Below are 25,670 nucleotides of genomic sequence, written 5' to 3'. Positions count from 1 at the left end.
CAATTTTGACATTTGCAGTCTTAAAATTCTAGTAAAACCCTTCTAATTAGTTGTAGACTTGATTATCAATTCACCAAATATGCAAACGTCTTCAGCATAACCAGTGTCCCACAGCAGACTTCCACACAAGGACAATCTATGGCAAGGAGCAATAAAGATGTTCATTATTGCTCTCTTCATTATAACTCTCTCATCCAGGTCTACACTCCCCCCCCCCCCCCCCCCCCCCCCCCCACTACGCTCTGCCAATGAAAGGCGTCTGATCCAACCTTCACAACAGGGTCCTAAGACGCTGACTAGACTCTTCTCCTCTGTCGCCCCCCGGTGGTGGAATGAACTTCCAAACTCCATGTGATCTGCAGAGTCCCTCTGCACCTTTAAGAAAAAGCTAAAGACCCAGCTCTTTCATGAATACCTACTAACTTAATGATGATGGTCTCCATATTATTGATGATGATGATGGTAATGACGATGGTTTTTGTTTGATAACGACGACTTATAAGATGGTTTCTATACTGATTAGAGCTCTCAAGAACTGCCCTCAATGTTGTGCTTTGCCTCTGGTCACTTCCTGTCAGCACCTGTGTGTCCAATCAGACTCAAAGCTGATCGTTTGCTCTTACTGACATTGTTCCCTTTTTTTCTAGATCCTTGTTTGTGTTGTTCTTACTCTCTGATGTACGTCGCTTTGGGTGAAAGCGTCTGCTCAGTGAATTGTAGAATTGTAGAATTGTAGATAAGGTTTGTGGTGGCCCATCATCTTTCTAAGACACCAACGGTGGTTTTCGTTAAATTTCTCTGCCACTTATATTTACCAAGAGCTCAGAAGTAACGCTGTTGAAGCCCAGTCGGCTACCACACTAATTATTCCATAAGCTTAAGCATCCTGGAAGCTGTCACAGACCATCAATGGTCTCCACTCCAGGCTGTTTTAGAGCTACAAAAAGCTCATGAATGATCTCCGAGTGTTGGTCTCTAAGAGGCTGTTAAGGTGGCGGCTGTAGAGTATTTTCCAGCTTCAGGTTTGCTGCGTTGACTTCTGACCTCCTACATGGCTGTGGAAGGGATTTCCCCACTAGAAGCATTTATGAAGCAGCTCAGAGCTCTTATGTAAATCCAGCCTCCCGGCTCTCACAGTTCTTGGCAGTGCCAGTCTGGTTTGGTTAGCCTGGCTTTCCCTCCAGGGCGTAATGATAGGCTGCAAACCACAATGACACCCTGAACAGACCACTGCATGTGTATGTGTGTGCGTTCGGTCTCTTAAGTGTGTACTAAATACCCGTCGCAGTCTGGAACGCTCCACTGGCGACCCTAATCAGTCTGAATCAGGAGTCGTTGGAACTTGAGGGAACACACCTTTACACACACTACAGTGGGAACTCACACACACACAATCTGGCGCCCCTGTCATCAATGCTTGGCACCGACTGCACACAGAGGGCACATTAACACACAGCAGACACTTCACGGCTCAGACACACCGCGCCATGTCCCAGTTAAGCTCCACGTGCTGCCCTTTTCCATGCCATGCTGCCACTTTGCAATAATGAGGAATTCCATCGTTTTCCCCGTCTTGATTTGTGAGTTTCTTTGAATCCGTGGGAAGCATGGAGAAAGGGGATTCCACTCCCGATTGAGTGCAATAAGAGCACTTGTGTTCTGCACTCATGCCTGCACATACAGTGAAACACACACAAAGGGAAAAAGTGGTACATGCGTCATGAGTGTGTTTTAGTCTCGAGTGTTCCTCGGAGGGTTGAAGGTTGCTGGGCGGGGTCGGGTTCGAGCTCAAATGTGTGTGAGTGAAGGGGGCTGGTAGTCTGATCTGTCCCTTGATATCCCCCGTCTTTGTAGTCGATGTTTCCTTGTTGCGTCATGGCTGCCGTCAACACACACACAAACTCCATCTGGGAGAAAATACTCTAAAATAAATGTTTGAATAGACCGCTCGACGTTGCCAATGTGAACAGACTTTAAGTAAATTTGATGGATGTCACTGCTTCATACTTAAGGATATGAAAGTCCTTGATAGAAACACATAACAGGGTTTCACTCAGATGTCATATATTCCCCCCAAAAATCACATGATATAAATCAAAATGACTCATATCCAAAACCGCAAAAAGCCATCAGTTAACATTTGAAAAACAAAGATATTTTATGCTGCAAAACAGAACGACATTGTAAGTGCCGGCCTCAGGATGACTCACGGCTGTAACAGTAAGACTTAAATGGCCTTTTCTTTTATGCCAGCAGTCATTTTGTAATAAACGCATTTATTTTTATTTTTTTCCAAAGGGTTTATGTGTTATGTTGGAGTGAAACCCATTATGTGTGATGCACAAGTATCCAGAAATGTACTTAAAAAGCCTCTTTAAATGTTTTTAAACCTGTTGTTTCAGTGTGTGGTTTCATTTTTACATGTCTGTACTGATTGAGTGTGAAGTGTGTGTGATTTCTGTCTGACCTCTCTCTAACTGTTAACGCGGACACTAGATGTTACAATGGGTAAGTTTTTCAGCAAGTTTGTTGAATATTAAAAGAATGTCATATGTTACGGACACAGTAACGGGGGGAGGGGCATCCCTATGTTCCCTAATTTCTTTGAAATTAGGCCTCATGGTTTTCCCCCCAAATTAGACCATATGTCCCCTCAGACCTACATTCACCCAGCATCAGGGCTGGCCCTTCTATAATGCACACAGTGTCTTGTTGCACCCTGAATTGAACCACAAATTATTGTGCTCAAATTGAAAATGTTCAACTCAACCGAACATGTAGGAGGCGCAAATGAGGCAAGTAATAATCTGAAGGAACACAGGGTTTAGGGAACATAAGGCCGAGGGAACATAGGACTGAGGGAACATTGGGCTGAGGGAACATATGGTTTAGGGAACATATGCTTGAGGGATCATAGGACTAAGGGAACATTGGGCTGAGGAAACATAGGATTAAGGGATCATAGGACTAAGGGAACATAGGACTAAGGGATCATAGGACTAAGGGAACATAGGGCTGAGGGATCATAGGGTTGAGGGAACATAGGGCTGATGATCATGTTCTCAATGACATGCTGATAGATAAACCCCCTTTCAAATGCTGGATTAGTTGTTATAAGGGTTATTACAAATGTCAATCAAATTTAAATTTTCCCACACCGGAAACGACAAAGTTCTTTGAATTTCTCAGAGCTCGATTTCAGAGGTTGGAACTTGAATCTCAAGTCCAATAGATTCAAACAACTTTGATGTCACACCAGTGACTGGTGACTTCCCTTAAGCTGGGAACAGAGTTTGTTATGTGGAGTTGTTGGTTTTGACTTGGCTTTCGACTGGTCTTACCACAAGTACCATGCACCCACTGACAAAACAGGGCAATAATCTGGTAACATTTAAGGACATTGGGTTTAATTTGAAGGCAGTTGATAAATTTAGTCTAGGCATGACCCTACCTGAGTACCTCTGAGAGATATATTAGGCTTTTGTCCAACCAGCCCATGTTTGATGTGGATATAAAAAGATGAAAATATGATATCAGTCGATGGTAGCAGATTATTGAAGTGCAACAGAGAAAAGAGTTTGAAGCGAAGCCGCAGAGGGATTCCTTTCATTCGTATATAAATATACATTTTGCAGCTGCTTTTTATTTTTCTGCCGCTATAGGTTTTCTCTTTTGATGCCCATGTTGGTTTCGTTCACTTTGTGCCTGTTCCCATCTTAACGTTACCCGTTTCCATTGCCTCAGAACGCCCATATACCGTGACCTTAATGCCACAGAGCCACCAGAGGCAGGTTTTTACATGTGTTGACGTGAGTTGGCAAACCTCACGTTGCTCTGGGATCATTGGAAAAAATCATGAAACGAGAATTATTCCTGAGCACGGAGGTGGGCTGCTCTGCAAAGGCAAACAGCACTCACCACAGCTTTTCATGTCTTTTTAAAGGTCACTACAGGAGTCAAGATGTTAAGCAAAATCGTGGCTATCACGGTTTTTGGGTCCATTTTCAATAATAAGAGAAGTTTTAGTGGGGGAGGAGGTGAACTTTGATGTCGGCTTTCTTCATTGAGATGATAATAAACATAGATTCAAGTGAAAACATTCAAACAACACTCAGCTGAATGTATCACAACTGATGCCCTGAATTTTGGAAAATCAAAGTGAAACCTCTTCTTATTTTACAAGATTTTGTTGCTCCATGTAGCATCTCTGACCTCTGCCTACTGTATTTGACCAACAGGAAGAGGAGTTCATGGATTGGTGGAGCAAATTCTACGCCTCAACTGGAGAGAAAAACAAGTACGGGACTTACCTGGAGAGAGGATTCGACACACTGAAGGTAAGAGAGGGAGAGAGAGTGTTTAATACATAAAGCAGATGGGCGAAAAGTTCAGTTTAAACATGTTTCTAATATATGTTGTAAAAGAATTATCTTTAAATGTTAGTTTAGTGTTTTTTATTGATGTGGATGGACCAAAATACGAATACCATTCAGAAATAGTCAATTAGTCAACAGAGGGTACGCACTACGCATTGTTGGAACTTTTCCACCCGACCACGTCCAGTTTCAAATATTGTAAAAAACACAGCTTGTCTTCAGAAGGGGAATCGACGAAAATGGGAATAAAACAAATGAATATCTGCTTACATCAAGGACATCTGGACCTGACAGAGACCCCTACTGTTTACTAAAGACTAAAGGGAATATTCAAGGAATACATAAAGAAGATGAAGACAGTGGAGCCCTTTGTTCCATTTACTTGAAACATTTTGCTCGTTAAATCGAACTTCAGCATTTAAATCACATTTTTACCCTCCTGCCAGTTTCCTCCATCAGTCCGTCCCTTTTATCCTCCTCCTGTTTTCTCATGCCCCGTCTTCGAAGCGGGGCGCCGTGACATTTTAGCCATTTTCCGAACAAGTGGGATGACTCATCCGTGTTGAATTCGCTTCGGGATCACAGCAGTGGGACGGAATCAGGGAAAAGGCCGCTCTCCGATATTGGCAGGTCCAAAATTAGGATCTCGTCAATCTTTAGTTCTCGTTCAGTCTTCAGTCTGCCACAGTTCAGCCGCCATCCCAGGAGCCCTTCAGCCGTCACCCACGCTCTGTTCAACCCTTATCCCGATTCTCTTGGCCCAGACGCAGACCTTTTCATCCACAGGGACTCAAATAACACGTCAGTCTTCTTGTCTGATCCCCAAACAAATGACTAATCATGTCAGAATTTGGCCTTTTTATTACTCTGAAGTTAGACCTCTAACCTCTCCCTTGAAAGCCATTTCACATCACTTCACACAGCTTTGACCGTGTCCTCCATTTCTTCTGTGTATTTTTCTTCCTTCATTAAGCTTTTGCTATGTTTAGCAGGAGATTTGTCAGTTATAGAAGAACTTGAAAAAGCGTTTACAGAAAACTTATCTCATCAATTTAGAGGCCAACTCATGGACCAATACCATGCAAAAGCGCTCAAATGTTAGCGTTTTATTTTGAGAAATGTTCCAGAAAATCAATGCCATGCACTCCCATGTAAAAGTACATTTCTTTGGATTTTCCCTTGGATCGAAAACACTGAAATACGACTAAAACTAAATGGTACAATAGAGAACAATAACAGCTTGCCCAATAGTCATTGACCCTTGAAAGGCTCTTTCCATTAAACCATCTAGTGGGTAGATTTTTTTTCATTCAGGAAGCCCATTAAATGGTTTCACCCTAGTCGATGGAAACGTATCCAAGTTGCCGTTAAGTTTTTGCGACATATCAAAACTTTGTTCAAAATTCTCTTGACAGTTGGATGGAAACTAGCAAAATGACCAATGAGCCTCTGGTTCCATCATCACTTTTGCCTCGGTTTCACCTTTACCCCTCCACCTACTTGTTGCCAATGCCCCCTTCATTTATTCCTCTCTTTCCTTAAGTATCCTGTTCCTTTCTTTTCTTTGACAACCCCTCCAGTCAGATCTGCTACTGTCACAAGGAAATGAGCCGCTCTTTCCAACCTTTCCAAACCTCCTTTACCTTCCTCTAACCCCATGCTGCCACCTACTTTCTCTTTACCCTCCTACCTCTCCTGTTTCCTCTGCCCTTTGACAGTCTTAGTGTGGCTACTAACAGTTTTCCTTACAATGACCCAAAGTCAACTAGTTAATATTCTCACCTTTCTTCTCAGCCACCGCTCTGTGGTCCCCCTCTCTTTTTTTCTGTCACCTTTCTGTTTTTGTTTCCATCGCCTCCTGATTCCACAAACCTGTTGAATCAGCAATGTAGCACTCTCCTCTGGTGCCACCACAGAGGTTGAAATTAGCTAAGAAAATGGCTAAACATGTCATGGCCACTTAGGCAAATGAGAGTTCTCTGGAAACAGAAAAAACCTCCAGGACACATCGAGCACATAGGACGACAGTAACTTATTTTAGTAAGAATCCAAGTGAATGCAAATTCATGTGCAAAGTCAAGAAAATGTCATGTTTACTGTTAAAACAGCCAGTAGCTTTTATTGGTTCAGAACAAGGGTATTTAAAGTCTAACACTGTTAACGTCCCCTCAAGATAAACACCACTGTGTACCTTAATCACAGCATGCAACCTCATGCACTGGACAACTCCATAGAAATATAAAAACTGTGATGATTTTGAGTTCCAATTTTAAGTAGACATTATTGGTGAAATGTTGATACACACATTTGCTAGCTAGCCAAAACTGTTTTGTTTTTCTACCTTGGTTAATTTTGTTGGCGGAACCCTTCATTGAGGCTTGCCATTACAAAGCAAAACATTTCCTTTTGCAGCCTTTTGCTGTAAGCTAGATGCTATATTGAGGCCATCCGTTTTTAACTATCAAAAATGATCTTAGTGTGACATTGATTGGATGTATCATAGAAATATTTATAAGTTTAAAACATGCCAGGAAACTTTAAAAACTTCAAAACGACTGCCAGAATAGGTTTTCAGTGTCTTGTTTTCTTGTCATTTAAGTCAGAAGCACTCTATCCTTGGCTCACCCTTTTCCTTCCACACGCACCCATACTCATCTCTCTTCTTTCTTTCCCCCTTCAGTTTCTCTCTCCTCTTCCTTCACAGTGGAATTGGTCAGTTTTGCATCTGCCACAAAGAAGCTGCTGTTTCCATCCTTGTTTTGATTTGGTTCACCTCATGCTTTCCCTTTTTCACCGCCTTCCCCCTCGTCCCTCTTTTAACCTTCTCCCCTGGTAGTGGGTTTGGTGCAGGATTGGGATGTGCTGTATTCCAGTGAGCCAGTGTTTCCAGACTTGTCTTTAATTTTCATCATCTTCAGCTTTCCCTTAGGGATTTCACACCTTAACCCCAACCCCTAGACAAATGGGATATTTATTTTTTTGGGTGTCTGTTGTACCTTTTCTCGTTCTAGTTGAATCAGAGCAGGAATCATTTAGATTAGCAATTTTTTAATGATCATTCTTGTCAAACGTTCATGGGGTAATTCACTGAATGTAATAAAAAATTGCTTTCTATAAGCTGCTTTCTAGTTTCCATTGTATATGCATGACAGTGTTAGAATTGACCGTCGTTGATGAAACATGTGTTGACAAGTTGCAACCCAGGAATCTAACAATAAGGTTGGAAGTAATTGCAATGTGCATCCATTCAATTGTCAAAAACATTGGTAATATCTGGCTCCAAATATCACGACTTAATCAAGTTCCAAAATTCCATTATTGAGGCTTCTTTATCAAAGTCCATACACTAACACACTGGCATCTACTAATTATGTCGGTCTATGGTTTCTTTTAAATGTGTGGTTTTTTTGGGACTCCTGTGGCTCATTGGTAGAGTGGCTCATCGCTCAATCAAACGGTGGTCCAGCTCCTGTAGTCAATATGTTGAAGTGCCCTTTGGCAAGATACCCCATGTTGGTGTGTCAGTGTGGTTAATAATATGGACTGTTGAGTACCTTCCAAAGCAGTCTTTGCCATTAGCGTGTAAATGGGGGAATGGTTGGTTTAAGTGGTCGAAAGACAAGAAAAACACCATTTAAGTGCAGCCCATTTAGCGTTTAAAAATCATCATTGTGATTGTCAAGGACTCGCATCTATCAACTCTACAACCCGTCATGTTTTGTCTAAAGCCTCTTCCCCTCCCTCTCCATCTCCCCTCTCCCCTGGTACTGGGTTTGGTGTTCACAAAGTGCAATGAACCGCTGTTTCCAGACCTCGCTTTGGTTTACATCATCCCCTTCATCACTCTCTCTTTGTCCTGTTCCTCCCCTCCCCCCCACCCTCCCCCTTGCTTTTCCAACCCTTTCACCCCTTCTCCACCCAAAACTTAGACCATATACCCTTCATCCACTCATCTCCCTCCTCCTCCCTTTTCTTTCCCCACAAACCTCTTTGTTTTTTTAATTAAAAACAAGTTAAAGTAGACGCAACATGTAACTGCTTTGCAAGCGAGTTTCCCTGCTATGCATAACTTACAAAACCCACAAACTGTACATCATATAAGAAATGAATGCGTTGCAAAATTATGTGAAATGAATGACTTAAATTGCAGCAATTGACATCGACTACTTCTGGACAATGACGATAAAGCAGCTTATCAAATTCAATAAAATCAATTATTGGAACCAAGTTTTCATTGGCAAAATAATCAAATTAATCAGCAAATAAATGTGCCGTGCTTGTGTCAAGAATTATTTATGTCGCTGATCTCATGACTGTTTTCCCTTAGAAGGCCATGCGAGAAAAACCCAACTTTACACCCTGAGGCTGAGCTGTGTCGGGTGTTGCACCCTTCCTTGCATGTCGGCTGATTCTGCCAAAGAACAACTTATCACTCAGGCTGTCAAACAATTACATTTTTTAAAATCACAATTAAAAGCTGAAATTCAATAGTTCATCTTGATTAAATGCAATGTTAATCACTTGTTTGAAATAACAGTATTTTGCATTTCCCAAAGTTAAACTAAAGATACTTTACTTCCTGTTTTGACACAAACCTGCTTTTATTTTGAAAGAAATTTAGGAACTTGTGAAGAGGCAAAACAGAAAAAGGTAAAAGGTCTGCTCACTGTTCAGCTCCCAATGGGCGATCTTCTTAAACCAGGGCAACGTTTCGATTGTCTTTCGAGAGATCAACAGTGAGCGGACCTTTTTCCTGATAGTGAGGAGAGATTTAAGCGTCTTGACGAAACGTTACATTGCTCCCACCTGTCAATCATGTCGGATACGTGCCTGGATGGATAACACGTATTGTTCATAAAATCAAGATGGAGCCGTTTAAAAAATATTCAACCCCTGTACTGTGTGCCAGTGATGACAAATGACATCAGACCTATTTGTTTTTTTTGTACCAGGCTGTAAACATGTTTATTTATAATGTAAAAATTGCTTTTTTGCCTGTTGTGTGTATGTGACTTCCTGTGTTCCTGGAGCCGGCCTCTAGTGGACACTCGATGTACTGCAGAATCTTGCACTTCCGCATTGGCTTCATTAATCAAGACCGGAGGTTGGCGCTTGAACAAAACACATTTTTAAGGGACCAAAAGAACCAAATCTATACCCGTTTGTCCGATTTACAAAAACAAACATTAACACGTCCAATAAAACATCCGTCCAAATCAGCTTCCATTTTTCTTGAAAGCGCTGCTTTTTTGCTACTGGGTTTTTGCTAAATTGAACAACTGTTTCCAGCTCGTTCAGTTCGCCCTTTCAGCGACCGGCAGAGCTGTCATCCTTCTGCGATAGGCAAAGGAAAAAAGAGAATGTGTGTGTGTGTGTGTGTGTGTGTGTGTGTGTGTGTGTGTGTGTGTGTGTGTATGCATATCCCTGTGTGGCTGATGTAAACAAACACCACTAATGAAAACGAATGAATCTTTTTGTGCTTTTGACACATAAACGTCCCTGCCCAGATACAGACTGCACACTTTGACACACACACACACACACACACACACACACACACACACACAGCCTCATGCCAGCCCCTGTCGTGTGAGTGTAATAAAGTGTGTTGAGTAGCTTTTGGCTCCAGTTTAGCTTCAGTACCAGTGGAATCAGACCCTGGCCCTGACCCTCAGCTATGATGCCATGTAGTATAAATGTGTGTGTGTTATGTTGGCGACCGTGATAGAAGCTGTTAAAAATAAAGATGATCGTGACGCATATATAAAGCAGTTTGCGTGTTTTCTGTGTGAAGATTAAACTCCTCTGAACACAACACGTAACTTGGAGTAAAGTTGATCCATGCAGAGGCGGGCCCCAGACCAGTAGGGGGCCCCTTGAGGGCTGACAAACTTAAACCGAAAGCAGTGGCCCCAAAATGTCCAAATTTTGCAATGACAGTAGAAAACCCCCCTAAGGGTGCCCCATCTGACAGCACTCACTCCTGCTGGGTGTTGCATGCATTATAACCATGAAAACAAAGTTTATCAATGAAAGTAACCCGCAAGAAAAATGAAGAGGAATTAGTTGTCTATAAAAAAGATTTTCTCTATTGAAAACATCTTCATATGTGATATCGTTTTTTCCCCCTCAGGTGTATGATCGTGAGCTGGAGAAGGTCGAGGGCGTCGAGGGTCTCTCAGACTTCTGTCAGACCTTTAAGCTGTACAGGGGGAAGTCTCAGGATGCAGGAGAGGACCCTTCAGTGGTGGGAGAGTTCAAGGTAAGCTTTACAAACATCACATTACTTCTCATACTGACTTTTATTTTGACGCTGTTCAGCTGCAGCTTTGTTTCGTTCTTTTTCAACTTTTTATTAACATACACGCTTTAAAATACAGCGATCCAGTAGATCTAAAAACTGCTCAGATAATGTACAAGGCACACAATCATTTGCTTCCCAACAGTATTCAGAGGGTTTTTTTTAAACTAGAGAGAGCCGGTATGAACTAAGGGGAACAGGTGTGTATAAAAAAAAACCAAAGGTAAGGACAAACATAAAGAACAGGTGTATTTCAGTAAAAGGGGTTAACTTGTGGAATACTTACACCATGGAATTAAGAATGTGTAGTTCACTTTCCAGATTTTAATTTTTGGTTTAAAAAAATGGTGTTTAACAAATATAAAAGGTCGGTTTGATTATTTTTTTGTGAGTGTGACTTCTGTTTGTTTCATTAGTTTTGTTTTGTAGTGTAGTGTCTTAAATAATGAGATTTGTAACAAGGGTAGGTGTAATAAGCTAAAGCTTCAGCCTACACCTTTTCTGTCAAAATGTTTTTGTTTTTTTCTTGTGACTGAAATAAATGATTACTACAACGACCACTAGCCCGTCTGTTTTTGTTAAAATCCTAAAGATCTTGAAGTTCGTCTTCATGTGCAGTGAAGCGACATCATCGATGCTCACCTCTTTCTTTGTGTCCTGTCTGCTTCCCGTCCTTACTTTTCTTAATCAGGGTATGTTTAAGATCTACCCTCTGCCGGACGACCCCTCCGTCCCGCCTCCTCCCAGACAGTTCAGAAAGCTTCCTTCAAACGGCATCGAGGAGTGTTTGGTCCGAGTCTACGTCATCCAGGCTCACAGCTTGCAGCCCAAAGACACCAACGGGAAGGTGCGAAGAGTGCGACACATTTACTTCTTTTATACCATTTAGTTACAGTAAAGTGTATTTCCTGCTTTGTGTTTTCAGTGTGACCCCTACATGAAGATCACTTTGGGGAAAAAGACAATCAACGACAGTGACAACTACATCCCCTGCACTCTGGAGCCGGTCTTTGGAAAGTACGTATCATCCTCCCCGAGCCGGGTCAGTTAAGCCAAAGGTAGTTTCCCTTTCTCCTCGACCCAAAGTGGAGAAACACAGACGCAGTGTAAAAGGTTGAAGTATCGTAAATGAATGATAGTTTCATTTAAGTGACGAGGGGAAGAATGAGAGGTGGGCCGGGGTGGAGAGCGGCTGAACTGATGATCCAGAATCTGAGCTGAGCTGAAGCCGACTGAAATGATCTGACGATTAAAGACTGATGACTTGATGAGAGACAGGTGACTCATTCAGGAAGTAGAGCAGATTAGGAGAACTGAGGACGGCCACAACCAGAGACAAACAGAGAAACAACAAGAAACAAGTGCAAGTGCTGATGGTTCAGCTAAATAAACATTAAATTACACTCATTCATTGAATTCAAATATTTACCTGACTAATATTCAGTCTCTAAAAGGCTTCTGATTGTTTTCCTTTTTGTTCTCTTCATTGTTGTTTCTTTTGTCTTTCTTTCTCTGTGAGCCCCTTTTTTGTTTTCACACCAGTAGGGGGCGCTGCACTCACACGAATCACAGCAGCACAGAGAGAGAGAGAGAGAGAGAGAGAGAGAGAGAGGGGGGGGGGCTGCATGCTGTACAGAGCTGAACAAGCTGTTTGGAGCAGCTTCTCCATAGAGTACTCCTTTGACCTGACCTGTTGTTTTTGGTTGAGTTCAATTTTTAGACATCAAAATCAAAAGTCTTTCATCGAGACCTGCTGTGTAATTAAAGGTTATTGCATAGAACTTCACTATATAGCCATATACAGGTTGCACTTTAATAACTTGGTAGGAATTCCCCTTTCTTGACTGACTTTATTGTGACGTTTTATTGTGTTTAAATTGATTTATATTTTGTTGTGCTGTCTGATTTTTTAAATTCATTTTTGTTTATGTTTTATGATAGATAGATAGATAGATACTTTAATGATCCCGAGGGAAATTCAAAGCATCCAGTAGCAGGTTACAAAGACGAACATGACATGAAACATTTGTTACAAATTAACCATGGCCCCTCCCATACATATATATTAACCTGACAAAAAAATATTTAAGAATACCCCCTAGATGAATCAAACATTTTTTAGCAATGTTTAAAAAGAAGAAAATGATCAAAAAACAGACATTAAATAACAGTCAGTGCAAACATTAAAGGTGCAATTTAAATAATTGAGGTTAGCATTAAAGTGTCCAACTAGAGGCTGACTCTTGGGACTCTTGATGTTGTCCTTGTGTTTCTTGTCTTCTGTTTCTTCTGTGTGCTCCTCAGCTCTCTCTAATGTTTTTAAACTTTTTAACTACAGTACCCCATTCTAAACACTAGGTGTCAGAGTTACATGTTGCTCCTTTAAAGACAGTCAGATGCCGGATGGGATCGCTGAAATGTTGGGCCAGATCTCTGACGTTTTTGGCCTCTTTTTGTTGTATTTTCTTTTGTGTTCTCCAGGATGTTCGAGCTCTCCTGCTCCCTCCCTCTGGAGAAGGACCTCCGGGTGATGCTGTACGACCACGACATGCTGTCCAAAGACGAGAAGATCGGCGAGACGATCATCGACCTGGAGAACCGCTTCCTGTCCAAATATGGATCCATGTGTGGCCTGCCGCAGTCCTACTGCGTGTCAGTAAAATATTTAAACATAAATCCTACTATGTATCCTGTTTATGACGGTTCAATTATTCCAAACATTGCATCAGATGGAGGAGTGGCTTACACTTATATAATATTATAATATTGTTTTAAGTATGTTTTTTTATGTTGGAAACAAATTCAACTTGTTTCTACTTAGTTAGCAAGTTAAACCAGTTTTTCAGCATGTTTAAATCTGCTCTTAAAGTTAAACACTTCAACATGGAACTCTATGGGGATTGACTCCTTTTGGGAGCCAGCCTCTAGTGGCCTATTGAGAAATTGCACATTTTCTGCACATATTCTTTTTTGTGTGTGTCATCAAACCCAGACACTATACTTACTTTAAATCTCACACACAAATAAATGATCCTGCTCCTCAATATGTTAGCTGCATTAATCCGCCGCTAAAAATAGTCCCCCTTTTAAAAATACTTAATTTTCAGATATTTAGGGAACTACAGAGCCTTAAAAGGCAGGGTTGGTCATTTTGGAAAACTAGCATGATTTTTTGAAAGTAGCATTCCCTCAGTGCTCCGTCTGCACCCCCTCCCCTCTGTGCTCCCTCAAAAGTATGTTTTTTTATGTTGGAAACAAATTCAACTTGTTTCTACTTAGTTAGCAAGTTAAACCAGTTTTCTGAGTACTGAAGTCCCTCTCTCTCTCTCACACTCTCTTTCTATGTCGCTCGCCCATCAGATCCGGAGTAAACCAGTGGAGAGACCAGCTGACACCTCGACAGCTGCTGATGAGAGTGTGTGAGCGGAGAAACCTGCCAAAGCCTGTCTACCAGGAAGACGTGGTTCACTTCAGAGGAGACCAGTACACCGCTGCAGACCTCGGTGAGTGACAGATGGTTGGGGTTTAGGGGGGTGGAGGGGGGGGGGGGGGGGGGGGGGGGGGGGGGGGGTAGGTAAAACATTCCTTGAAAAGCTCACCTGTAAAGCACAATGCAGCAGCCAGTATGTCCTCCTTCTAACTTTAGATTCTGCTCCTGAATGCTCTGGATTTGTTTGGACCAGAGAAGGTAGGCGGTTTTAAGGCGACCCCCCACACGGCCGTTTTGGACGCCCCTCGGTTTGTCAGATATGAGAGCAGTTATCAGGTCAACAGGTGTTGCAGCGATGGAAGCGGGCAAGAGAAGTGGTTCAGATAGAAGTGATTGTACCCGACCTAAAAAGCGAGTTGAACTTCAGGACACCCTGAAAAGATTCACACACACACACACACACACACACACACACACACACACACACACACACACACACACACACACACACACACACACACACACAGATATGTTCCGTAGATGAAGGTCATAGTTGTCCTTTTAAAAGACTTTATGTGTGTATGTGCGTATGTGCGAGCCAACGTCAACATCGTGGTCGCCTTCTCGCTCAGCGTGAAGCACTGCAGCGTTCTCTTTCCACAGTTGCCGCGGTTACCATGCGTCAGCCACGCTGTCCGTCAAAACAAGGATGCTAATTGGCCGAGAGGACACGCTCCTCTTCCTCCTCTACCTCCAAGTTTTCTCCTCTATCTCTGAGTTTTTTCTCTCCCTTCTTCTTTTCTCCTCTTTTTGTCTCTTTCTGCTTTCCCTTCTCTCCCTTCTTTCAATCAGCCTCCTCGACTTGTATCTTCTGCTCCTCTCTCCTTTTTCCTATATCTTCCTCTTCTTTAGTTTCTCTGAATGTATGTTTGATCCTTTCTGTATTCTCTTCTTTATAGCCACTCTCTCTTTTTTCCAATCTCTCCCTCATCTCTTCCTCACTCCTCGCTCCTTCTTTATCTCCTCACCTCTCTTTGCCTTCACCTCTTTCCTCTTTCATTCTCTAATTTCCCTCCCTCCTTACCTCCTCCCCAATTCTTCCCCTCCCCATCTCTCCTCCTTTTCCTCATCTCCTACATCTTCCCCTTCCCTCCTCTCCTCCTTTCCTCCTCTCCTAAGTCTCCCTCTCCCCTCCTCTCCTCCTTTTCCTCATCTCCTACATCTTCCCCTTCCCTCCTCTCCTCCTCTCCTAAGTCTCCCTCTCCCCTCCTCTCCTCCTTTTCCTCATCTCCTACATCTGCCCCTTCCCTCCTCTCCTCCTTTTCCTCATCTCCTACATCTTCCCCTTCCCTCCTCTCCTCCTTTTCCTAATCTCCTACATCTTCCCCTTCCCTCCTCTCCTCCTTTTCCTCCTCTCCTACATGTTCCCCTTCCCTCCTCTCCTCCTTTCCCTCATCTCCTACATCTTCCCCTTCCCTCCTCTCCTCCTTTTCCTCATCTCCTACATCTTCCCCTTCCCTCCTCTCCTCCTTTTCCTCCTCTCCTACATGTTCCCCTTCCCTCCTCTCCTCCTTTCCTCCTCTCCTAAGTCTCCCTCTCCCCTCCTCTCCTCCTTTTCCTTATCTCCTACATCTTCCTCTCCCCTCCTCTCCTCCTTTTCCACCTTCCTAAGTGTTACCCTCCCGTCCTCTCCTCCTTTCCTCCTCTCCTAAGTCTCCCTCTCCTCCTTTTCCTCATCTCCTACATCTTCCCCTTCCCTCCTCTCCTCCTTTTCCTCATCTCCTACATCTTCCCTTTCCCTCCTCTTATCATTTTCCTCATCTCCTACATCTTCCCTTTCCCTCCTCTCCTCATTTTCCTCATCTCCTACATCTTCCCCTTCCCTCCTCTCCTCCTTTCCTCATTTCCTACATCTTCCCCTTCCCTCCTCTCCTCCTTTCCTCATCTCCTACATCTTCCCCTTCCCTCCTCTCCTCCTTTCCTCATCTCCTACATCTTCCCCTTCCCTCCTCTCCTCCTTTCCTCCTCTCCTAAGTCTCTCCCTTCCCTCCTCTCCTCCTTTTCCTTCTCCCTAAGTCTTACCCTCCACTCCTCTTCCTCTCCTCTCACAGGTATATTGATTTTCCTCACTCAGATGTTATGCAGAGATCAATGAGCAGTTTACAGTGTGTGTGTGAGTGTGTGAGTGTGTGTGTGTGTGTGTGTGTGTGTGTGTGTGTGTGTGTGTGTGTGTGTGTGTGTGTGTGTGTGTGTGTGTGTGTGAATAATAAATGATTCCTGTGTATTCTCCTCCCAGTCCACCCAGTAGTCCTCCATCCTTCACTCTCTCAGCTTTGAGTCATTTAAACGTTTTCTGACCTTCACTAAAACCTCCGTCGGTGTGTGTCTCTGTGTGTTTTCAGAGGACAAAAACGTTTGCAAGCGTCACCTCGGTCCCATCAAGGAGCGTCTGTCGCTCCACATCTTGAGGAAAACAGGATTAGTACCTGAACACGTTGAGACCAGAACTCTGTACAGCCCTCTGCAGCCGGAAATAGAGCAGGTAACATACACATAAACAAAAGAGAAGTTTTTAAGCACTTTTTAGGTTGATTTTCTTCTGTCTACATTTCTGCCTTCTGATTGGTTGTTCTTGCTGTCCGTCAGGGGCGTCTGATGATGTGGGTGGACCTGTTCCCCAAGTCCCTGGGACCGCCGGGACCCCCGTTCAACGTCACACCGCGCAAAGCTAAGAAGTACGACGACAGATAATAATCCCGTGCGATGAATCATTAAAATAAACATCAATCATCAAAAGCAGTGATGAATATTCTCGTTCAGGTTCTTCCTGCGCTGCATCATCTGGAACACCAGTGATGTCATCCTGGACGACGTCAGCATCACCGGCGAGAAAATGAGCGACATCTACGTGAAAGGGTACGAGCAGCTTGATTCTCATGACTGGTGCTTTGACGCAGAGCAAAGAAACCTGAGTGTCTTGTTTGAATTTGAAACTCTGTCAGATGGCTCGACGGACACGAACACAACAAGCTGAAGACGGACGTCCACTACCGCTCGCTGGGCGGCGAGGGAAACTTCAACTACAGATTCCTGTTCCCGTTCCACTATTTACCAGCCGAGCAGCTCTGTGTGGTCGACAGGAAGGTGAGGATACGTACACGATCAGTAACTCTACAGCAGCAACATGGAGCTAAGGCTGGCTGCCTTTCTCAATTAATGGGTCGGGCGCCGGTGCGGTGGGTTGCTAATTTGAGCCTCGCAAGACATTTGCGTCGAGAAGTCTTCGATGGGTTTGTTATATCAGAAATCAACCCTGTAATTGTAATGAAAAGAAAAATAACCGAAATGGGCCGAAGCAGTTTTTCAGCATGTTTAAATCTGCTCTTAAAGTTAAACACTTCAACATGGAACTCTATGGGGATTGACTCCTTTTGGGAGCCAGCCTCTAGTGGCCTATTTAGGAACTGCAACGTAAATATTTTTTTTTTCAGCACAAGATGTTGCCATGTGTGTCATCAAACCCAGACACTATACTTACTTTAAATCTCACACACAAATAAATGATCCTGCTCCTCAATATGTTAGCTGCATTAATCCGCCGCTAAAAATAGTCCCCCTTTTAAAAATACTTAATTTTCAGATATTTAGGGAACTTCAGAGCCTTAAAGGCAGGGTTGGTCATTTTCGAAAACTAGCATGATTTTTAAAAGCAGCATTCCCTCAGTGCTCCGTCTGCACCCCAATCCCCTCTGTGCTCCCTCTAAAGCCACGCCCCCTCACTCACATGCACGAGCGCCGTCGCTCCGGAAGTGGACCTCGGCTCATCGCTTGCATTGTGTAGAAACTACGTCGTCTCATGTCTCATTCAGCGGTCAGTAACCTCACAGTATAAACTCCTAAAGTCATCGGTGACGAGTGTGAGCTAGTGCACGCTAAGAGGTAGAGAGCGAGCAGGGAGACAGGGAGGCGTCTGATTGGTTCATCAGATTGCTACCTCGTGGCAGACATTGGTGGAAGTTTTTTCAGACTTACAACTGATACAGATGATGGATTCTCTTTGTTCCTTTTTCAGAGAACCTGAGTTATTAATTTCTGTCAGGACCTAAAGACAACTTCAACCAAAATCTTAGAAAGCAGATCTGGAGGAAAATGACCAACCCTGACTTTAAAAACACTCTTCATTGCACCCCACAAAATGTGCTCCATTGTCTTTGACTCAAACCCTTCAATCCCTCAAATCAACACACAGATAATTATTATATAAAAGCTGCCGGTTTATAAACCGAATGTCATTTAGCATGCGTCTCTTATTCCTGGAGTAAAATATTGATTTCTAAATGAACAGATCATGTCAGAGAGTAGAGAGAATAAAGACGTCGGGAGACTGATCTACAGCGGCGATTAACCAAAAAAAAAAAAAAGAGAAGTGAAGTTTTTACAGGGAAGAGGAGTGCACGGGTTGTTTTTAATTTCCCTCAGTCTGATGTGAAGAACCATAAAACAACATCACGCCGAAGAAAACTGGAATAACAACACGGCTGTCATTTGCTTTCCTTGGCGTGAAAGCGGGCCTCTTTAGCCGCCTGCGGCCGACATGTTTTACGACGGCGTCCCGCTCCTCGTAGCAGCATCCTCAATCAGCGAGCGGCCGAAAGAAGACGAGGGGGAGTTTTAAATTAAAAAAATAAAATAAAAACTTCTGCTGCCGGGCGGAGAAGTTTCTCTCCCAGCACAGAGCAGCGGCCAGATACGGAGTTTATGACGCCAGAAGACTTCGTGGTTGGTGATATAATGACTGAGTCACGGCAGCGACTGATCAACGGCTCTATCAACACTCGCACTTGTTGTCTTTATTGGTTTGGATCCAGCCCAGAATTCAGACGTCTTCTTTTTTATTTTAATGATGCTTTTACTTTTCTTCTTACTTTGATCCTCAGACAGTCGTGTTTTTTTAGGCGTATTCGTACATATTTTATAAAAAAAAATAAAAGGCATCTCAGGGTTTGGAAACCATCATTTTGAAAACTTTTGAGGAATTATTTTCACTTTCTTTGGGCTCCATTTTTTTGTTATTTTGACACCAACTCGTAACCAGCTCGGAAGATCAGACAGAAGATTTTTAAAAGCAAGTTCAGAGCATCCATCCATCTTCCATACCACTTTTCTCGTTCGGGGGTTGCGGGAGCCGATCCCAGCTGTCATTGGGCGAGAGGCGTGGTCACACCCTTGACTGTTCACCAGCCAATCAGAGGGCTAATAGAGACAGACAACCAGCCACACTCACTTTTACACCAACGGGTATTGTAGAGTCACCAGTTAACCTAACGAGCATGTCTCCTGTCAGACGGGGAATCGAACCAGGAACCCGCTCGCTGTTTGAGCCCATGCTGTGGTATAAGGTTTGTCAGCCTTTTGGGGGGGGGGGGGGGGGGGGGGGGGGCCCGTACTGGCCTGGGGGCCCAAGCAGCAACGCCTCTGGAGTGAGTAAGGGAGGGAGGGAGGAAATGAAGTAGAGGACCGAACAGGACTCTCTACTTAGCACGCTGGCAACAAAAAGGAAGCTGATTGATGTCGTTAGATATTACAGAGAGCGGTTACACACACACACATAAGCACACACTCGTCTAACACGCCCCGGCTTGTGACAGCTGTGGAGTGATATCTTAATGTGCTTGGACAGAGTTTGTGGATAAAGTGAGCCAGAAACACTCTCACTGACATGTGTACGTGCTCTAGCAGACACACACACACACACACACACACACACACACACACACACACACACACACACACACACAGAGGGTTTTGTGTGTTTACCGTCATTGTTTGAGTGTGTTGTTATGAAGTGTGAGAGCATGGTGAGGATTTAGACTCAGATGTAGAGAGTCGGTGTGAAGTCATAACGGTGACAACAGAGACGAGTCGTTTGTCATTTGGTTGTAACGTGATGTGTCGTCGAGCCAAACCTGACAGTCTGTGAAAAGAGTTTTTGTTCCCCCAAATATCACTGACGTTTTGAAAGCAATATTCAGAGGAAGATCGGGAAAAAACCGAGTCCCAGACTTCTGTGGAAAAAGTCTCGGGTGCATCAAAAGGACAACGCAGCGCATGAAGCATCGGTCTGTTCTCACTCCCAATCATTGAGTGTACAAAAAGATGGACAACGAGACTCCATCTCCTTCTGTTGTTCCAAAGTGAAGCCAAAATACCATAGCTCCACCCTTTAGGGTCGGTTTGGTAGACTTGGCACCCCAATAGAAGGGTAGCAACAAAGGAGGACATTACGGATCAGTTGTTATGGTACCATTCCCAACTTTTGACAATGGAAACACCAATAATCGTGTACTGGACCGAACTGAACAGAACTGGACCTCTTGGTGGAAATGGTGGAAAATATTGGGAAATGGATGGATGAGACCGATCCCAAGAGGAAAAGACAAGATTAATAATCACTACGCTTAAGATTCATCCAACGGACATGAGCAGATATTTTGATATCACTAAAAGAAAAACGAAGAAGAAGTAGAGCGAAAAGGCAGTAATAACAAAAATGACGTTTTTTTTTTTTTAAGATTTATTTTTGGGCTTTTTGTGCCTTTAATGGAGAGATAGGACAGTGGATAGAGTCGGAAATCAGGAAGAGAGAGAGTGGGGAACGACATGCGGGAAAGAGGCCACAGGTGGGATGTGAGCCCGGGCCGCCCGCTTGAGACGACAGCCTCCATACATGGGGTGCGCGCACTAACCACTGCGCCACCAGCGCCCCCAAAAAAGACATTTGAAAGTGTCTCCAAAGGTTCTTTCTCTCCTCACTTTCCTTATGAAGCGGTGATGATGGATTTCGAAGCAACGTCCACAGAAGTCAGAAAAAGGGAAATTCAGGCGTCTGCGGTGTGAAGTTTGACTTGTAGCTTCTAGTCTTGTGGAAAATCCCCTCGTCAAGTGTTTCTAGAAAAGTTACAGAGATTTATTGACATTTGCTACGAATTCCAGGGAAACCATTTTATTTCAGGTGTAAACCCCCACCCCCCCCCAAAAAAAAAACGCTAAATTTTTAGCAACAACAGCAGCTGGAGAGTGTGACAGTAAGATAGAAAGGACGAGTGAGAGAATGGAAAGAGAGAGAGAGAGAGAGCATTAGCACAGAGGTGAGACAGGATCAGATACTGTCTGCCAAACTGGTGCGAGTCTACCAGAGGTGATAATAGGGCTAACACACACACACACAGTTACACTTACATAGATGTGTGTGTACGAACACACACACACACACAGCTGCAGAGTGGTAAAAGTCTGCACTGAGAAGAGACTCAAAACACAATCTTAAGATCCTCTTTCGTCTTTTGTGTCTCTTTCACTGCCTGCATATTTGAGGACGGTATCAGACCCTAAAGTGCTCGATTGACTCAGCATTTGGTGGGTGTTTGACTGATGTCCTAAGGGAGCTCAGTGTCCAGTTTAAAGTCAGTCAGATAAGCGGTTCACAAGCAGCAGGGCCAAATGGGTTGCCTGTTAATGTGCATGAGTCTCAGAGGGTACTGAAACGGTATAAAACGCAGGTAAACATCTTAGCTCAAATCTTGAACTACAACATCGCCTGTGTCCTCATAGGCTTTTGCCGTTGGAATAACTTTTGTATTTCGAAAAGGTCGTGCTCGTTTGTGGAATAGTTTCTGTTTTTTAGGAGTTGTTAAGATTGTCAAATATCCAATGAGGGAACATAGGGCTGACCCCCTAGAAAGACTGCAAAACCAAAACTTTTCTATTTTATAATTTATCATTTTTATTTCCCTCTGTGTGTGTCTGCAGGAAAACTTCTGGAGTTTGGATAAAGCCGAGACTAAAGTTGCTCCTCGACTCACCATCCAGGTCTGGGACAACGACAAGTTCTCCTTCGACGACTACCTCGGTAAAACACTGAGCTCCGAGCGTGTGTTTCATGATGTGTCTCTTTAGACTCTTGTAAAGTTTTCCATTCGTTTACTTTCTTCATTTTAACAGTGTTGGTAAATCAATGCACTGACTCCATGCAGTCATAGGCCTATAGGCTGGTATTTTTTGGAGGGTTTGGAGGTTTTCCTCCTCTGTTGTCATGAGCACGCCAAGTCAACATCAATGTCCTTGACATGTGAAGGTTTTCTCCCCATTCTTCTGCAATGACCATTTTAATTTTTGAAGTTCTCCGACCAACCCAACCCAAGTCAGAGCGGGTGTCGGCCAAAATCATCAACGTTGGCGGCTGGGTTTTTGTCGTTGGAGTGTTGTTTGAAGCAGCAGTGACCTCTGTAGTCCATTCAGACGTCTCTGCTCGTCAACTTAGTGGGAAAGTAACCGTGTATGTATGTGTGAGCGTGTAAAGATTCCAGTTAGCAACGTTAGCACCAGCACTAGTTTGGTTACGTCTGCCGTCGCACTAATCTCAAGTAAGCAACAGTGACAGCGTCGCACAATGATGTCAAATGGAGGAGATACCTGCGCAGAAGTGTGACGTTGCAAACAGAGTCTCTGGAAATGTCACTCTGGAATGAGTTTTCTAAAATGTACGTTTTCAGTGACCTAAAACGCAGTTTTTGTACAAAAGGCCAAAATGCACAGAAAATGTTACTTTTTCAAAAACTCTGTGTGTAGACCAGTTCTTAAGGTAAGAAATGCAGCTTCTCTGGTGGGGTTAGAAAATGTCTCACAACATCAATGATAATTTCATTGGCTAATAAATGTATTTTCACAGGTTTGGTTACAGTATTTCCCAGAAAAATACAATAAAAGTAGATTTTTTGGACCGTGTTTGACTAGATGTTTGAGCTGTCGAGTTAAATCTTTAACAAAAACATGTAAAACTTTTCATAAAATTTACTACAATAACAGTTCAGGTCAACAGAAAAGGCCCAGAGAACTGTCTTCAATCTAAATTTACACTGGAGAAACAAAAGGCTTACTGGAAATGGAGCCATATTTCCCAAGATTAATACCTCCTGAAGTAAGTCAGAGGTGTACATAAAAGCCTTTAGGTGTAGAGATTCAGTTAATTCAACTGTGTTGCTGACACTCAGACAGTTTTTCACTTTGCACTTTGGCCTGTGTTTCGGTGGTAAATCCATCCAGAACCACATGTGCGATGTGCGTCGAGACAAACTACTGCGATAACATTTATCTTTAGAATTAACACTCTTTCATTTCCGCTGTGTTGGCACATTTCAGAGAGAGGAAGGGCTCCGTTATATTTTTTCTTCTCCTGAGCTCAAGCTGTCAAAATTCTGCCTCTCCTTCACCCCTGACGCTGCCCCGGCCGGCCTCGTCCCCTGAAATAACTCACCGCGCCTCTCCTCTTTCTCTCCCCTCCTGCCTCATTTCACCTTCTCTTTCCTCGCCAATGACGGGAGGGTGACCGTCTGCAGGCTCGCAGCTTGCGGTGTGAGAGCAGGAGGAGGAAGATGAGGAATCCAGACTCTGATCCGTTCCTGTCTGTCACCGTCTCGCTCGGCCGCGGCGTTTTTTTTCCCTCACCTCGAGGGTTTCTCTCGCCTCGTGCAGTCGGCGGGCGAGTGGCCGCCTCAAAGCATTTCTTCCATTCCTGCCTGTCTTCAGCTCGTCAGCTCGGACCGCTGACTGTTAATGTTCCTGGGTCAGACACGAGCCGTTTTTTTCTTCCGTCAGACTGTCAGACTGTCAGACTGAGGAAAACTCTGGAAAAACACTTCATGTGGACATTTAGACTCTCACTTATACACAACCCGTCCATACTGAATGTCAACAAAGATCAATGTTTAACCCACCAAACTTCACAGCAGGATTCTCCATAATGCTGCTTTACTTAGACCGGGTTTCCCAAACGTAACTTAAGACTAATATTCAACAACCTACAATAAATCCCTCTTTTAGCCTGATATGGCCGCTCTAGTATTCAGTCTCAACCTGTTGCTTCTCTGCTGCCTAGCCCCCTACTCCAACATCCTTCTACATGGTTCATCATCCAAAGTCCTCAATAAACTTCCATCCATCCAAAACGCTGCTGCTTGTTCACTTACACAGATCCACTCCCGCGACCACTATCACCCCTGTCCTCCGGATCCTCCACTGGCTCCCAGTTCTCCAACAAATACAACTCAAAGTCCTTCTCCTTACTTTCAAAGTCCTTCAACAACCAGGCCCCTTCCCACTTCAGTGACCTGCCCCAACCCCCAAACAGAAATCAGTCCTTCGCCATTGGCAACTCCCGCTCCCCCTCAGTCCCAGCCATCATGGTGTGCCTCAAGGCTCCATGCTTGGACCCCTCTTCTTCATCATTTACATACTCCCCTTCTGTCAGATCCTCCTCCAACACAGTCTTAATTTCCATGCCTGGTCAACTGCCTGAATGACATCAATCCCTGGATGTCAATCAATTTCTTGAGCTAAACAACACTAAAACTGAGCTCATGGTTGTGGCCCCCAAGGCGCTGATCAGGAAGGTTGGAGATTTCTTAAATGATGTAGACAGCTGCTCCTTCCTCCCTGCCTTTGAGGTGCGCAACCTCATACATCAATACAGAAACTGTTTTTTTGCAGTAAGCTTTACACTTTAGTGGCTGACAAATGCATGTTTCTTATCCGACGACCCTGCAGTGTGTAAATGTTCTCTTAATGTGTCTCCAGGTCACCTGGTGATGGACCTGAACCACATGCTGCGTCCAGCCAAGTCTCCAGAGAAATGCACCCTGCAGCTGCTGGATCAGCCGACGGACAAGCTGGTGTCTCTGTTTGAACAGAAGACGGTCAAAGGATGGTGGCCCTGCATGTGTGAGCAGAACGGAGAGAAGATCATCGCTGTGAGGAAACACAAACATGCTTTACACACAAACAGATACAGTCTAAATCTGCTCTAATTTGAAGTGTTAAATTCCCCCAAGATAGAAGCAGGCAAGGGAAGTGGTTCAGATAGAAGTGATTGTACCCGACCTAAAAAGCCTCTGCATGTTTCTAATAAGCTCCACGAGCAGAAACGTGCTCAAACTAGGATCAATATTGGAGATGCTTTTGAAAAATGGAGAGAGGTTAGAACACAGAAAGGTTTACAGACCCATGCAGAGCTGGATAAACACTGAAGCTTCAGAGTCCACCACATGGTGACCTGTGTGAGCATGGACTCTAGAGAGGAGGGGGGGGGGGGGGGGGGGGGGGAGACAGCTCTCTATGATGTTTAGAATTTAGACTGCAGTACCCATTTTAAACACTAGGGGTCAGTTACATATTGCTCTTTTAATTTTCAATAAAATGCAAGGATTATACAACAAAAAGTTAAGAGTGACAATGAGAGACGACTGACTGACTAGAAATAGACTTTCCTGGTGAGGTATTATTAGCAGTTAGCTTTACAGCTAACACACAATGTCAACAAACTTCTAGCTCATATTTGATTTCTTCTTGGTGTGTTTCAGGGCAAAGTGGAGATGTCTCTGGAGATTGTGACGGAGCAGGAGAATGAGGAGAGACCGGCTGGAAACGGCAGAGACGAACCCAACATGAACCCTCACCTGGAGGAGCCCCAGTAAGTCATACAAACAAACACACACAGACACACACACAT

At 43.8% G+C, this 25,670-nt stretch overlaps 1 protein-coding gene across 1 annotated transcript in view; it reads left to right on the top strand.

Annotated features, from left to right (window-relative positions):
- Window positions 1–25,670, top strand: part of dysf (dysferlin, limb girdle muscular dystrophy 2B (autosomal recessive)) — a 66,469-nt gene that overhangs the window by 35,771 nt on the left and 5,028 nt on the right. Inside the window, exons 43-55 of the mRNA XM_061031910.1 lie at window positions 4,239–4,337; window positions 10,510–10,638; window positions 11,369–11,524; window positions 11,603–11,694; window positions 13,159–13,329; window positions 14,038–14,180; window positions 16,510–16,649; window positions 16,754–16,842; window positions 16,928–17,023; window positions 17,110–17,251; window positions 21,917–22,016; window positions 24,740–24,912; window positions 25,522–25,631. Coding sequence (XP_060887893.1) covers window positions 4,239–4,337; window positions 10,510–10,638; window positions 11,369–11,524; window positions 11,603–11,694; window positions 13,159–13,329; window positions 14,038–14,180; window positions 16,510–16,649; window positions 16,754–16,842; window positions 16,928–17,023; window positions 17,110–17,251; window positions 21,917–22,016; window positions 24,740–24,912; window positions 25,522–25,631 — 1,640 coding nt within the window. The remainder of the gene's footprint in view (window positions 1–4,238; window positions 4,338–10,509; window positions 10,639–11,368; window positions 11,525–11,602; window positions 11,695–13,158; window positions 13,330–14,037; window positions 14,181–16,509; window positions 16,650–16,753; window positions 16,843–16,927; window positions 17,024–17,109; window positions 17,252–21,916; window positions 22,017–24,739; window positions 24,913–25,521; window positions 25,632–25,670) is intronic.

This window comes from Labrus mixtus, chromosome 23 (genome assembly GCF_963584025.1).
Source record: "Labrus mixtus chromosome 23, fLabMix1.1, whole genome shotgun sequence".
Lineage (NCBI taxonomy): Eukaryota > Metazoa > Chordata > Actinopteri > Labriformes > Labridae > Labrus > Labrus mixtus.
This window is presented reverse-complemented; position numbering and strand designations above follow the sequence as displayed.